Below are 16,770 nucleotides of genomic sequence, written 5' to 3' on the forward strand. Positions count from 1 at the left end.
TTTGTGGTGTTTTCAACTGAATTTGGTTCAACAAGGATTTGCAGGTAATTGTATTCTGTTTTTATTTACATTTTACACAACGTCCCAACTTCATTGGAATTGGACTTGTAATTATGGCAGACAATAGTGATAACATATATTTAATAATCTCTTCATTCTTTCTGTAATTTGCCAGGTATGGCATAGTATCTACATCAATGCAGTATTAACAATATTGCCTAGTTAGTGGCATTCAGCTGTGACTCTGTGTTCTGTGTAAAGCAGTGTAAATATATATATATATATACATAATGTTTTTCTTAGACAGAGAGTGAGCCAGTTAAAGACAGTAGAAAGTGTCTGAATATAAGCAGAAAGTCAGAAAAAACCCTAAATGATAATGAGCCATAAAAGATAATGACCAGTTTTATTTAAAATGTAACATGAGATACAACGTAATTATCCACAAAAAGAGGAGAAAGAAATGCTTAATAAAAAAGAAGGAAAATTACAAATGTGAAATAATTATCTAAAAGGGAGATTATTCTATAATTAAAATACTTTTATATAAAAAAACAATTTAAAGTAAAGAGCAGTCTTATTTAAAAAGTATAGTTTAGAATATGATATTACACATACTGATTAGAATAGTACACATACTGTACCTGCAACACAGTATAAATGTGTATATAATATATTAAATGTCTGATATTCAACAAAGAAAATTATTTATATTTTTATAAATTAAACACAGCTAATTACATAAAGTAAAATTTTGCTATTGGCAAAATTTATTCTTATTCATTTTGTACTGACAGTCAATACATAAAGAACATTAATTTGCTATAAATGACACTTTTTGGAGTCGGCCAAAGTACATTTAAAATTTTTAAATCTACGCTGTCTTGGTTAACTTCTGGTTAACTGTTAACTTCAATGGGGTAATGGTTTAGTCTGCCATCTCGTGAAAGTTGTTAAGATCAATAATTCCATAACGGTAATTCATTGTGTGGTTTTATAACAGGCAACAAATATGAGGCCATTTTATGGGACCATGTGTATTCTAATGCCCTAAGACAAACTACAAAGTAATTTGATAAGTCAAGCATCTTCCAATATCCACTTCGCCTCCCCAGTCACCACATTTAAACAACCTTGATTCTTTATGAGAAATTCTGCAGTGCAGACTGTAAAGAAAGGTATGGCCAATAGAACTGAAAAGATTTCCATGGTTCCATCCCAACACATTAGAACTGTCTGACAACAGTCCAAGAAGGATAATTCAATTCAATTCAATGTATTTATATAGAGGTTTTAACAATAGACATTGTCTCAAAGCAGCTTTACAAAAGTATAGAAACAGCAAAGGAAAAATAATTATAAAGTTTAAAGAAAAGTAACTATTTTATCCTTAAAATAAAAGTTGTTCAGGAGGAAAAGTATGGCCCTACCCCTTTGTTCACTTCTATTATCCTTTAGCATAGTCCGACAATATACAACAGACAATATAACCTCATTATATGCAACAGTAATTTCTGCATATTATTTTGTAGGCTTAAATTATAATATAATGCAAATATAACATTCAAGTAATTTCCTCATTAACATATGCTACCACAATAAATACTGTATATTTGTGCACTATATTGCCATAATGTGTATTATAATGTAGATTTGGCAACAGTTCTTTGCTGGGAATAATATATTGCATGATTTAAATCACCTTTATTAACAGCATTCTTTTAATACAAACAATTTTGTGACCCATATCATTCTGTTCAAGGCACATGCTGTATTATAAAATAGAAATATAAATCCATTTTACATCACATGGATATTGCTCTAATGCTAAAATGACATGTGAATGATATTTAGTCATCTAGTCATATATAGTGGGTAGACTTGTCAATTCAATTCAAATAACTTAAACTTAAATATTTAATGTATAGCTTGTGTGTTGCTACCTAAGAGAGCCTCTAGCTATTTGATTAATAGCAGTATGATAGCAGTATATATATATATATATATATATATATATATATATATATATATATATATATAAACATCATGCAGTGTTTTATGGTTATTCCATGGGGTGTTTCGAGACTTCAGTTGTTCACAGCCTAATATTTAATATCTGAAAATGTAATAACATTTAAATGGAACTTTAAATGGTAATTCAATGTGTATGCGTACATGCTGGTGCAAGGGAAACAATGCAAAGGAGAAAAAACTATAGTCCTGTACTCGGGATTATTTTTGTGATGAATCAAAAGCAAAATAATTACTAGGTGGTTCAGTAAATCATACATAGTAGGTTTAAAATTTCCTCATATCTGTTCTTCATTCAGATTATGCAATAGACTTTGTTGTGTTTCATATAACACATTAGAAGCGTTAGAAATGTTGCATTTGCAAATACAATATAATGCAGCAATATTTCAACTGGACTTATAGTTAGATTATTATTGGATCATCCATCCATCTATCCATTTTATATTGTGCTTATCCTACACAGTTTCACAGGGAACCGTGAATCGCACCTGCCACCATGCCCCCTTTATTGGATCATTAGGCTGTATGTAAATACTGTCATCTAGGCCTTGCTTTTTCACAAATCTCCTAAAAGTGTCAATACTTGACTTCTAGATTTATGGTAGTGGTCTATGAAGATTTACAAGGACCAGGCATGCAGAGATTCTAAATAAGCGAAACAAATCAATCAAAATGTCCAAAGTTGTCAAAGTTGGTGTCCAGCTTCAGGAAATAGCCTGCAAGCACAAAGATAAAAAATAAAGACAAAAAACTACAAGAGTTTAGCAGTATCACAATCAATAGTCACAATATATGAATGATCCTACCAATGGCTGGCCCATTCCATAGTTTATATGCGCATACAAGAGCATGGCAATGTCATTGTGGCCAGCATCCAGGGCTATGGACATGGCAGTGCTGTCATCCTACCAGAAACACACAGATACATACAATGAAGAACACTGTGACACTGATCCTTGATAATAAAGTTTGTGTTGCTTGAAATCATATAGGCTGCTTACATTGTCACTCAGAGTGGCATCACAGCCCGGGTGAGCTAATAGGAAACGGACAATATCAACATGGCCATGCTCACTGGCACACATGAGTGCGGTAGAGCCTTCGTCATCCTGAATATTGACCTTTGACCCTGTAGCTAGGAGAACTTTCACCATGTCCATACGACCATGACTGACCGCCAGCATGAGAGCAGTCTGACCAGCCTACAATGTGAGAACAATAGTATACAAATATATACAGGCATACACAGTACACTACACAAAGATAAACACAAAACCTGAATGGCCTTGGCATTGACGTCTCCCTTCCTAAAGAGTCCCTCCACTACGCTCATGTCCTCCTTGGTTTCCACAGCAGCCAGAGCAGCCAACATGATGGGAGTGTATCCAGCCTTATTCTGCTGATTTACATTACATACTCCTGTACACACACACACACACACACACACATTTATATTTCTAGGACTTGCTAGACGCTTTTATCAAGAGCGACTTACATTTTATACAACTGAGCAATTGAAGGTTAAGGGCCTTGCTCAAGGGCACAGAGATGGCGGCATTGTGGACCTGGGATTAAGCTACACACATCCAGCTTGCACAAAAAACAATAAGCAAGCAGCAATATTATTAAGAATGTTAATGTGGTAAGGGAACAAAACTTCTCCGTGTTATGGCATTTTGCACTTCACAATTTATTAGGACACAAAGGGAAACTGCATTGAAAGATAACATTTTTAATGTTTCTGCATGTCCACTTGCCTTTGGGCTTTTGGGAAAGGTAATAAAACCCTGATTCTTCCTAACGAACAAATGTTTTTGTTTTTTTCCTGAGCACTTTTTTTAGTTTCTCACATTATAATAAAGTGCAATAATAATAAAGCTGGCTCATTCACTCTGAAGTTCCTAACATATAATGTTAACTGTTTTCCAAGATGGACAAGAAATTAACTACTTAGACACTGACATGTGTCTCAGACACAAATATGTACCTGCATCTAGCAGTTTCTGCACCACCCTGAAGTTAGAATGGGATACGCTGTAGTGCAGTGCTGTGTTCCCATTCTGGTCAGCCATGTTAGCCACATGAGTAAGAACAGCAGGTGATACATGACGACACATGCTCAGAAAACCCTCAACTGTCTCTGGACATGCATTCTTCTGACTGGACACATAGAACCAGTCTTGCTGGATCACGTTCAGACAGGAACGCTTTGAAGAGAGATAAAATTAGAGAGATTTGAGTCAACACCTTGAACACTTCTTGTCATGTTCTTCATGTTCCTGAACAGTTTTTTTTCTGTGTGGCAGGCTGAAAGAGGCCAGTGCTATCAAGGAATATTGTTGGCATAACTGGCAGTACATGGTCTGCAAAAATGTTTAAGTAGGTGGTGTGTGTCAAATTAATATCTACATGAATGTCAGGACCCAAGGTTTGCCAGCAGAATTTTGTATAGAGCATCACACTGCCTCAACCGGCTTTGCTTCTTCCCATTGTACATGATTTAAAGTAAATGTGGTGTATCAGATCTTCTTCCATTGCTCTATGGTCCAATTCTGATGCTTGTACAGTGTGTAGGCACTTTCAGAGGTGGACAGTAGTCAGCACTCTGACAGGTCTGCAGATGTGTAGCCCTGTACCTAACAAGTGTGTTCTGACACCTTTCTATGATAGCTAGCATTACCTTTTTCATCTAGATTCTATCACCAGTTTACCAGTTGTCCTTCCTTGGACCACTGTTGGTAGTTATTAACCACTGCATACTTGGAACATCCCATAAGACCTGCTATTTTGGAGATGCTCTGACCCACTTGTCTAGCCATTTTGGTCCAGCACACTTTGGTCTTTGTCAAAGATGCTCAGATCCTTACATTTTCCCATTTTTCCTGCTTCCAACACATCCAGAACCTCAAAACATTTCACATGCTGCCTAATATCTCCCACCTTTTCACAGGTGCCACACGATAATCAAATGTTTTGGCTGATCATATATGCCTCATTCTACTGAAGCAAGTGTTCAGATGACATACCCAAAGGATTTTATAGAAAATGGATCATAATGTTTTGCACAAACCTGTGGAGTTTATTCCAGCTCAAGTGCACAATGTGTCATTAATGCAAAAAGGGGAAATAAAAAGGTTTCTGCTTTTCACTCCAGTCAATAATATAATTTATAATGAAAATTGTTGTATCAAATTGAGAAGCATTTTTACTAGTGGTCTTGACTTTTGGACCCACTGTGTGTGTGTGTGTGTGTGTGTGTGTAATGAATATACATTTAAACATAGAAACAATATCTCTGGACACACACAAAACGTGATCCAATTGCATTTTGTTCTTAGAATACATAAATTTAATTAAAGGTTAGATTTCTCATATTTTCAGTTTGACCTAGTTTGTTCCACAATTTAAGCTAAAAAACTGCATGCCAGGAAGGTAATTGCAGGATACATGTGACAGCATGGTAATGTGAAACCCAAGAGAAAATAGTTTATACTTTGAATGCCAGACGGCAAAGGGTAGTTTTACAATTCATAGTCATCTAGAAATGTTCACCACAAACACACCCTTCCATAACTCTCTCCACTTTATATTTTCTTTCAAATGAATTTATTTTCAGCTTTTAAAGCACAAATGTATGTACATAATTTCGCTCCTGTTTATGAACCACTGTTCTAATCAAACATTTATTCCCCTAAAGGTTTGCAGATCCATAAACAGCCAGTAAAAAGTGGCCTCAATAGCTCAAATTTATTCTCCTCTTCCAAGGCAAAATCAAGAACACTGTAATATTTGTTTTCCTGATTACAGCCCCCAATATATCCACCTTTTCTTGATTTTACCTTGAAACTTATGCATCTAAATAAAAATAAGTTTGGGGATTATCCTACCATTATCCACTTATTAAACTTAATATCTTTATCTCGGTATTGAGAATCTTGTCAGGCAATCAAGTCTAGTTTAAACGAAAGTTAGCAATGCTAACTTCTATTATCATTTAAACTATATCCCTAGGTCCCTGCACAGTAAAGATGAAGGTATGGTTCAAAGTGCTTTCACTAGTATTTAATGACGATGCTTTCCCTTTAACAGATTAAAGCCCAAGCAGGGAAGAAACACTGCTTACTGTAATAAAAATAAACTAAATATTTCTCTGCTTCAGGTTATGGGAACTTACCAGTTCTCTGTTGGATAAAACTTTGGTGTCATTTAGATGGGCTTTTAATTTATGACACGCAGAAATCACCTCGTCATTCATCTCATATCTAAAAAATATGAAACAATTCATATTAGTGCTAATATCAGTGCAAAAGAAATTTTGAAACCAGCACAGAATATTCATAGGGGAAATTATGTGTATGTGTATGGAAACGTGTTTCCTTTTTAACCAACCCTTGTCTTCTCTCCATTTTAGAAGATTTTGTACTGGTCTTGGGGCCCTCCTCTATCTGCTTCATTCTTTTTCTCCCCTCTCCTTCAGTATCAGTCCATTCAGAGAAGGATTCTTCAGTAATGGATAGACACTCAAACCTACAACTTAGACATAAAGGACTAAACCAGTGTGGCTCTGTGGTTCATTTCTGAATAGCCAGATATCATGTCCCTTACATCAGAGAAAAAAGCTAAAGGAATCTGAAAATTGAGTTCACAGGATGAAAGCTGTGGTTCAAGAGTATTCATGGAAGTATTAATGAGCTGCAAATAATATGGCATTGCAAATACTCTGCAAATGTGATTAGAAAGCAAAGTACAAATAATAATTTAAGCCCTGTCGGTACCACAGACATTTCACAAAAAAGAGAAATTCTCACTTAAGGTTTTAAAAACAAAATAAATGTGTCAATTGGCCAAAAATAAAACTGCCATATTATTAACTCAGTACACTCAGCTACCTATTTGTTCAATATTTGGAGAGATGTTGTAAGAACTGCTTCATTCTCACCCTGGAGAAAGAGACCTGAGGGTCTTCCTGCTTTCTACACATCTCTTAGATATGTCCTTTCTTGTGATAATGGATCTGATGGTGCTATTATCATCTTGAAGACAACAAAGAGAAGAAAATAACCCTTATTACATGTTCAAGTTCCAGCTAAAATGGTAATCAGGCTCAGTTTAGTTGCAGACTTGCTCTCTAGAACCTTTAGAAAACACAGATAGGAAGAACAGACTGATCATTTTTGATTTGTCTCCTAAGATTGCAGTAACACCTGTTTGAGGCCTTTTTAAAATAATATGGAATTTAGTTCTGTGTGTTCCTTCTCTTTTCTTCACCATGCACTGAGCAGCTAAACTCAGAATAGATAGTATTTATGTCCTCTGTATGCCGCAGACCATTGGACTATGAAAGTTTTCCAAACCACAATGCTATCCAAAATATTCTAAGTGTAGGGCTCATCCAGCCAAAAGGCAAACCAGAGTGAGCTATTTCTATCTCCTGTCTGCATTCCATTTTTTAGAAAGGAAATCATGGAGTCTAACTCTTCTTCTAACAAATATTGGAAAGTTTTACTTGAAGTAGATGGATGCAAAAAATGCTTACCATTGAAATGGCCCATTAAATTCTTTGATTTAAGCTGCATGCTGTCATTGGCTTTCGAAGAAGGGCCATGCCCAGGTACTAGGAATGTTAGAAAGAATGTTTAAATGATATTGCACATTACACAACCAATGAAACCTACATAAAAAAATTAAATAAATAAATAAATAAATCAGAAATATAATTTTTACCAAAAAACAAAATTAAAAAAAAAAAAATCTCAAAAGCAAATGCATTACCTCCATGTTGTGTGTCCAGGAGGTGCTGGGGTTGAAGAGCAACTTCATCCCTTTGTTTAATATGGCTGCTAGTTAGCAGACTCTGTTGCTCTTTTAGCAGTCTCTGCATACGATCTATGTAATGATCTAGTCCAGGCTCTGTCTGTGGCTGTAGAAGATGTACAGGCATCCACATGTGCCCGTTCACATCCCGTATCCTCCCATCACCCACCTCGACCCCAATACTTCGGGTCTTGTTAGGGTCCGGTAAGCGGGATGGACCACATGCCATGTTCCGTGTCCGAAGCCCAACCAAGAAATTCTCATTAATGTTAGCCAATCCAACACCGGTATCACGAGTCATCACTTTGGGGGTACCAGGGGTGACTGTTATTTCCTTCAGGTATACAGGAGTCCCCACTCCAATGGAGCGCATTTTTGGAGCTACTTTTGGATCAACAACTTTCCCATCACCAACTGCAAGTGTTCGTGTAATTATGTGGGCAGTGTTGGTATGTCTCGCCTGTGTAAGCATATTTCTTGGGATGGTACTTGATTCAGAGATATAAACTGGTGAAGTGCTAGTACAGCAGGAAACTGTATGGACCTCAGTGTTGGTGCACTGGGACATGGTTTGTGGAGTCATTAAAACACCAACGTCTATACCTCTGACAGGTTCAGTGACAATACCCTGGGAAATCAAAGGCTTAACCATGTTGACATTTACATCTATAGTGCAATCACCACAGCCTACTGTTCTACTAGATGACTTCTTTTTCGTCAGAGTCTCCATTGACTCTAATGTCATAGTACCAACCTCACAAACACTCACAAACGTCCCAACACCTTGACTGCAAGTTGGCACATATTCTGTTCCTACACACTGAGCCCTCTTTTCCACCTTCTTCTGTATCTCCCACATGTCAAAGGGTGTGTCCAGACCAGAGGCCACATCACTTGTCTCTGGCTGGCAGGTCACTCCTACAGTGTTAAGAGTTTGCACAGCCCCTTCCCCAACAGCAACATGTACAAGTTCAACAAAATTTCCAATGCCAATTGTCCTTGTCATTATTCCTGTCTGAGTCGTAATGCTTTGCATATCTGCTTGTGCACTATAATTCTTGGAAGCCCCAGCTTCCTGTAGCTCACTCTTTAGCCTGCACAATTCTGCATTAAGCATTGCCTCTTTAAGCTCTACCTCCAGTGTTTGTACCTTGTCCCTCAAAACTTGAATAGTTTGTTGTTGTATCTCAAACTTCAACACAGTGTCTGACACCATGCCCAGCATGGATTCAGTAACACCAACTGCTACTGACCGTACATTGAGTTTGTTTGCGATAGCAACATCTCTACAATGCACAAATTCCTCCCCCATATTCTCCTGATCATTGACAGTCGACTGTATTTCAGCATTTTGTTGCTTAAAAGTACTGCATTCCCAACTCTCTACCTTTTTAGCAGACCCCTTCAGGCCATCGTCATCTTTTTCTGGTTTGGAATAGTACACAGAGCTTCCTGTGCTAAATGCTCTTTTCCTGGATAGACCTTGCAAATCTAAATCTATATTTTGACTCTCTAGATTTTTTACCAGTGCTCTAAGCTGTTTCTTTTCTTCTTTCAAGACAGAGATCTTGACTTGCAACACAGGTATAATTTTTACCCGTTCTTCCATCTCTTTCAGCCTTTCTAGAGCCACCACCATTTGGTCCCTGACCAACTGAAGGTCAAGTGGACTAACAGTAGTCACTGGAGTGGCCTGGCCAGAGCTCTTTGGGCTGGTTCTCAAAGAGCTGCTTCCTGAGGAAGCCTGATCAGAAGCTGTTAGTTTAGACCCTTTATGGTTTTCCTGGGACTGAGTGTGGTTAAGAGTATTCCAGCTGGTATGAGGTGACAGAATATTACTTGAGCCTAAGCCAGCAAAACTAGCCAGTCTACGCCGTGGGTATACCTCTGGGGTCATTGTTTGAGAAGAACCCTTCTCTTGCTCTAAACGCTTTCGTGTCTCTACCAAGGTCCTTTCCACTGAAGGATTTGGTTTAGAAGTAGTGGATTGGCGTGTCACTAGGGGATCCTTCCCATCTGAGCTACTCTGGCAAACCTGTAGGGCTTCATTATGCTCAGAACGTTCAGAAGTAGATTTCGATGAGGAATGGGAGGGAGGAAGTGGAGGCTTTCTTCTGTTAACAGAAGATGAGGAGGAAGAGGAGGTGATAGAAGAATTCCTAGTTTCATTGCTGCTTACAGATGACCCAGAGGAGGCCCAGTGCAGAGGGTGAATCCCACTTTGTGGTTCAGAGACTGGTTTGGCCCTGGGCCGTCTGTTAAAACCCAGCCGCCGAATGATGCTAATATATTTGAGGCCGTCCACGAATTTAAAATCTACTTCGAGGTGATTGGTGTTTGGTGCACTAAAGCAAATGGACAAATTCTGGGAGGTTTCAGCACCATCTGTACAACAATGGAAAAGAAAAGGGGTCATCATATAGTCATGAGTTCAACTAATAATATTGATATACAGCTTAATATTTTAGATTAGTTTCCATCTAAAGATCATCTCTACTGTTCACTTCTTGCAAAGTTAATTCCCCACCTAGGCCATATTTGTGCACTACATACCACAGTATCATTGTTACTGATATCCACATACAGTCTCTGTCCACTTTAATAGGAACACCTGTCCACCTGTTCCTTTATGCAATTATCTAATCACGTGGCAGCAGCACAATTATCAAAATAATTGAAATAATTAACTGAAATAGGAAAATACCTGTAAATATCAACAATATCAGCATCAGCTCTTTACAGCTCCACTGCTAACACAGGCTAATATACAGACATGCCTGGGGTTTGATAAAAGGCATGTTACAAAAACTGAGAGCTTTTGGAAAAAGATTTTTGCCATTTTGTCTAAAAGCAAACTGTTATTTTTGGCACAGACCCCCAGGTAACACCATTCCCACCACCAAGGACAATGGTGGTAGCAAAATCCTCTGGGCTTGCTTTCCAGCAGGAGGGACAGAAAAAAAATCCATTCTAATGTATTTCAATGTAATGTTGCAACAACAAAAATAGAAATAATCACTAGAGGGTGAATACTTTCTGGAGGCACTGTACATTTTGGGATTTGGGATACAAAGAGAATACTGTAAATAGAAAAACGCCAGCAAACTTTGATTTATTTCTATTGCCCATATCTAAAACTTTATTTACTCTTTTTTAAAATCATTTTACAAACTTCTCCAGCAAATAATAAATATACAGAATTGTAGCTGATCATGTATAAATAATAAAGAGGTTTTGCTCACCTGGCAAAAAATGTAGTCAATTAGTGCACTCTTCTTAGATTTTCTTAAACCATTGACTGCTCTCTAGGTCTCTACTTTCACCCTTCATTTCTCTAGGTTCTTATACTCTCCTCCCTCATACAATATTGCTCTCCTCCTCTAACCACCTATTCCACTCCTTCTGTCTCTTTCATCATCTCTAAATAAATAACTAAACTGAAAAGGAAGGACAAAATCTCCATCTCAAATTTCAACACAGAGACTAAATCGATTTCTGCAGCTTTAAATTTTTCATCCTATAGTTAGGACAATGGCTATGATATTAAAGACTGTTAGCTTTTATGCAAATTTATTTACCTTACTTAGGCATATGTCCCTTTTGTCTGCAAGTCATAGCTGATGTTGTTTTTCAGAGTCTATTTCATATACTGATTATTTACTTCTTACTCTTTTTATGATTATTTGTTTTTTCAATACCTGTCTCATGTGTCTTGCGTATTTTATTTCCTTTTTTCCCTATATACTGCTACACAATGGACATAATAAATAAATAAAGCTCTTGAATCTTTCACTTGAAAGAATTTCTGCCTATACAGTGTGCAGTATATTGCACTGGAAACACGTTTTGATGTGTGGTCAACCATTTTTGAAATTCCCAAAGAAAACTGGACTTTTTTGGTTGTTTCTTGATTATCTGTGTGCCACTGCATCGCTAGTTCATGCTTAGGAAAGAGAAGAACTTGACTGAAATATATTTTATAATTTGTATTATTAAATGATTACTTATTAATAATATAAAATTATTTTAAAATATAATTATTATTTTTATTAGAATCTTTATTAAAATTTAAGTTTAATTATTAAGTACCGAAACTAAAATTAAGAATGCGCACAAGAGGGTCATAAAATATAAACCACTGATATGCCACAAAAAAAAGCCGACTAAACTGTCTGAACAGTATGTTAAATGCCTAATTAAAGGTCTATTCTGAAACAAAATGGACAAATTTGGAAAATGTTACTTGCAGCTACATAATAATAACAACGGTGATGAGCAGAAGTAAATGCATATATAGTCTTGGCCAATCTGAAACCAACATGAGCCAAAGATAAGCAGATTTCAAGCTCCTGTTGGGCCTGCTGTGTTCCTCAGACAGAATACTCTGCCAATGCTCCAGAAGCTCCTGGAAAAATGAAGCCCCCATTATCCAGTCACAGATCAACCTTCAAGTGCAGCATCATCATGATCTCCTTGGCCTGAAGAAACGTGAAAGGGATACATACAAAGTTCTCAAGATCAACTGGTGGCCTATAGCCACAGCCAGTGGAGTGGGTTGGGTTGAAAGACAGAGCTGGCAGAGCTGCCTTTGGAGGAAAGCCATTCTCTGTCACAAAGAAGGTCCTGGTTCTTGCATTTGATGGCTATGGCCTGACCCCAAGAAGCCAGAGATAGTGGTTGAAAGAGCGGTACAGGAACAATTTGTCACCGGACTTTAGACTGGCATAATAAAGTTATTCCACTGGCACCACACTGCCACACCCAGGACCTACCCTAAGCCACAGCAAGCTCCACAATACTGATCCCTGCTGCTGGAGAAAGAAATTGCACAGCAGATGCCAAGGAAGGGACAGCCAAAGGAGAAAGGAATACGATCCAGCATTTCCTGCCCAGAGTATGTTTTCCACTCCAGAATCTCAGTAACTTATTGACCAGAGCTTATTCGATAACCTAACCTTGCATTAAAACTATAAGACTACATTTGCAATATAAACAGCATTGTGCAGATGAAGAGTTGTTTGTGTGCAGCTTAGAAACATCATAGTTTAAGAGAATTTTTCTCTCCTGAGTCATGTATCTTTTTTCCTTGTAATCATGGGATCATTTCAAAAGCAATGGAACCAAAACAAACATTCTGTAATTTTTATAGAATGTTTTTAACACATTGCCATTCTTCTTTTCTGGTTTTCACCCAGCATGAGAAGTGTGTTAACTTCCTTACCTGTTCCATTTGGGCAGGTTTTGGACATTATTTAGTTACTGAGCCCAGGACATGTCATCTGTTAGTATTACATGAAGCATTATCATAAGAGTCGCATTGCAAACACAAATTTAATCATAGAAAAAGACTTGTTTGTGTTATAAATAGCCTCCACAGTAAGGTTAACCACTGATGAACTGCAGCTGTTGCGTTTCTGATTTATTAAATGATACCTACTCCATTGCTGCCTCCTACTGGAAAAAACTGGTAATAGCATTGTAACGGGATTTCTAGGTTTACAGTCATACAAAATCTACCTTCCAGGGAGGGTGAAGGATGACATGTGCTTCCTCTGAGACATGTAAAGCCATCCAGCCACATCTTTTCAAACTGCTGCCAATGTTGTCATAGTGCCAGAAAGTGCTATATGCCTTCCTCAGGACAACATGACACCCATGATGGTCTGGTGTTGCTATGACTGACAGGGGAAAGAAATATGCTCTCAAAACCAGCTTGATGAAGTGGTCTGTAGTGTGGGTGGTGTCCATGATCATTTTGAGACCCCATTCTGACATCTGGACATATAAATGTCCTCTACATCCTATAACTGTATGCTAATGATGTTTTGAGCCATCCTGCTGACCCGCTGCAGAGCCTTCTTGTCTTCTTTTGTGCAGCTGGAATACCATGCTGTAATGCAGTATGTCAGTCCATTCTCCACTTTACATTGATACATTGAAGTTCACAAGATCCTGGGATAGTCTCACTCACCTAGTTATTGTTGTGATAGCATAGGTCTGTGTGAACCTAAGGCCAGCTCTTCTTTTCTTCCTGAAGTCTTACTACAGTCTCCTTTGTCTTCCTGGTGCTGAGGATAAGACTGATGATGGCTTACCAGGCTGTCAGACCAATGACTGTTATGCCATCTGCGAACTTGGTGTTAGTTAGTTTTTTATTCAGGGTGAGAGTGGAGGATGTGTGCTTTCTTAACTGAGGACAGCTGGTTAAAAAGGCAAGAGTCCAACTACAGATGGCTATGCTTAGGCCTAGACTGTAGACACCAGTACACTGGGAATAACCATGCTGAATTCTGAACTTAAATCAACAAAGAGCTCTTTTTTTTCTTGCATAGGATATTAGTTCTGTGCTAAAATATTCTGCTTCTGAGAAGGATGCCAACAATCTTCACAAGTACCCCCAGTGGAGAAAACAAAAACTGTATGCAACCTCATATTTAGCTAAATGCAATAGAGTTTCAAGAGAGCTTTTTTTTTTTTTAAGTTTATTTTATAGGGTTATAGTTTATTTTATTAGGATAACAATTTCTTGCAGTGTGTTCATTTTAAAATATTTTAGGTTATCCATCGTATTTCCACAAGCACAAGTGTTTCAGAAAATAAGTTTAAATTCTTGTGTGTGTTTTACATAACCATTGTTTGTCCATGGTGCATGAAGGTTTACTGTATATACACAATGAGCATGGAATTAGATTTTAAAGAAGGGAAGGTGGGGGTGTGGCTGGGCTACAGTGGCTACAGAGAATTTACAGATGCTATACAAATTCAAAGTCAATACAATACAATACAAAGTCAGTGTTTTTAGATGAAGGAGGCACATACCCCACCCTAGCCCCAACACACACACACACACCATCCCGCTCCGCTGTCACTGCAGAAATAACGGAAACCAGAGACCATCTTTGTAACTAGCATTGAGTCAGCTGAATGTCTAAGCATAGGAAGAGTCAACACTCCAGCCAACAAATCCCCCCCCCAACACACACACACACACACAAGTCCCTAAATCTGACTTGATCAGTGTTCCTGTAACAATACATTATGATTTTGTATACTCAAAGAATACAGGAGTCTTCTTGCTTGTCTTATTTCACTGAAAATTTGACATTAATGGCATTTGGCAGATGCCCTTTTCCAAAGCAGTTAAACTTATATGATTCTTTTACAGCATAGGAGTTGAGGGTCAGTTGACCTTCAGATCAATAGTCCAACATCTTTAACCCCTGATCTACCACTGAAATTGAAGCCTTTTATGATGACCTTCACATAGGGACATGCCAAATGATAGGTATGTAACCCTTATAGTCATGTTTTTCTCTGCAATCTTATACTCTTATACAACTCTTATACTCTCATAATATAAATGAGCTCTATTTCAACTAAAAAAACTTGGAAACAGTAATACATATAGATAGCTCTTCCTTATTTTTAAAAGAGCTAAAGGAATTGAGACACACACACACACACACTCTTCATGTAAAACTTACCAACAGGACTGTGGTCAAGCATCCAGTATTCCTGCTCATTTTGTTTGGTTCATTAGATTTCACTATAAAAATTCAGAAAAGATTATTCCTAAATATTACAAATTTGATTGACTGGATTTGATCCAGTAGGGAGACAAAACCTCATACCTTTTCCACCCTGTTCAAGAAGTTCTTCCATAAAACCACCAGAGAACTTAACGAGCGCGTCAGTGCCCCAACTCACAGTGCTATTTAGTGCGCGTTCATTGTGAATGTGTGTGTGCGCGCGCATGTGTGAAGACATTGCGGTTACGTCATGACGCACAGGTACTAGGTCTCGCACCGTGCTTTCAGTGGGAAAAGGTGTGTAATTATTCTGGGTAGAAAGTGAAATGATGCTTGGAAACTGACAAAAGTATTTTAATATAAATTTCGTATGTTTGGATTACATTCTGGTCGGATCCAGAATCACTTTTAGGGGCTAGTGCAGTGACAGTGAACAGCTGATGTGATGTGATGTGATGTGATATGTTCCAGGTCTGCAATGGTCAGTCCTGTAGGTCCTGTAAATATCCTTTCAGACGTGTAAGCAAGGTGGGGCCCATGGGTCTGCTGTTAACATCTTGGTGCCAGATACCACAACACACCTTCAGGGATCTAGTGGAGTCCGTGCCTTGATGGGTCAGGGCTGTTTTGGCAGCAAAAGGGGGGCTAACACAATATTAGGCAGGTGGTCATAATGTTATGCATGATCTGTGTAATATGATATAATACAATGTAATAAAACCTAAGATTAATCAGAATGACAAGTGCACCTGAAGCCTTAATGTTCTTCTCCTATACACTGATCAGCCATAACATTATGACCACCCATGACCCTGTTGCCGGTTCACCACTGTTCCTTCCTTGGACCACTTTTGATAGATACTGACCACCGCAGACCGGGAACCCCCCCACAAGAGCTGCAGTTTTGGAGATGCTCTGATCCAGTCATCTAGCCATCACAATTTGGTCCTCGTCAAACTCGCTCAAATCCTTACGCTTGCCCATTTTTCCTGCTTCTAACACATCAACTTTGAGGACAAAATGTTCACTTGCTGCCTAATATATCCCACCCACTAACAGGTGCCATGATGAGGAGATCATCAGTGTTATTCACTTCACCTGTCAGTGATCATAATGTTATGCCTGATCGGTATAGATAGTACTCTACAATGATGTCAAGAATTTGATGCTTAGTATACACTAGGTCCAGTCTAAATATTCAACACATATATCTGTATGGCGATGTCACCCTCTTGGGCTGAATTAGAGACTGTTTGGAGTATATAACGAACTGTGCTTAATACCCACTCGATGCCTTTCATCAGTTAGCTGTATGATTGCCGGTCAGTTTAGATTAGCAAAGCCTAACAAAACAGGGCATTACTAAATAGTTACACTGGACATGTGGTGCTTT

The 16,770-nt window shown here is 38.0% G+C and overlaps 1 protein-coding gene across 1 annotated transcript; it reads right to left on the reverse strand.

Annotated features, from left to right (window-relative positions):
- Positions 1-742: 742 nt before the first annotated feature.
- On the reverse strand, positions 743-13,097 carry kank1b (KN motif and ankyrin repeat domains 1b). Its single transcript, XM_058383820.1, has 11 exons — positions 13,070-13,097; positions 7,807-10,233; positions 7,571-7,648; positions 6,974-7,067; positions 6,424-6,561; positions 6,209-6,296; positions 4,022-4,241; positions 3,311-3,453; positions 3,036-3,236; positions 2,841-2,939; positions 743-2,750 (listed from the first exon to the last, which is right to left on the reverse strand). Exons 1-11 carry the CDS (start codon positions 13,095-13,097, stop codon positions 2,739-2,741), a joined length of 3,528 nt encoding a protein of 1,175 aa, XP_058239803.1. The 3' UTR covers positions 743-2,738.
- Between the last annotated feature and the right edge of the window lie 3,673 nt (positions 13,098-16,770).

This window comes from Hemibagrus wyckioides, linkage group LG28 (assembly GCF_019097595.1).
Source record: "Hemibagrus wyckioides isolate EC202008001 linkage group LG28, SWU_Hwy_1.0, whole genome shotgun sequence".
NCBI lineage: Eukaryota > Metazoa > Chordata > Actinopteri > Siluriformes > Bagridae > Hemibagrus > Hemibagrus wyckioides.

Coding starts and splice junctions, on each gene's coding strand:
- kank1b (XM_058383820.1), bottom strand. CDS start 13,097: ATGTCCAAAACCTGCCCAAATGGAACAG. Junction 7,068..7,570: donor TTTAATGGGCCATTTCAATG/GTAAGCATTTTT, acceptor GTTGTCTTCAAG/ATGATAATAGCACCATCAGA. Junction 2,940..3,035: donor ATGCCACTCTGAGTGACAAT/GTAAGCAGCCTA, acceptor TGTTTCTGGTAG/GATGACAGCACTGCCATGTC.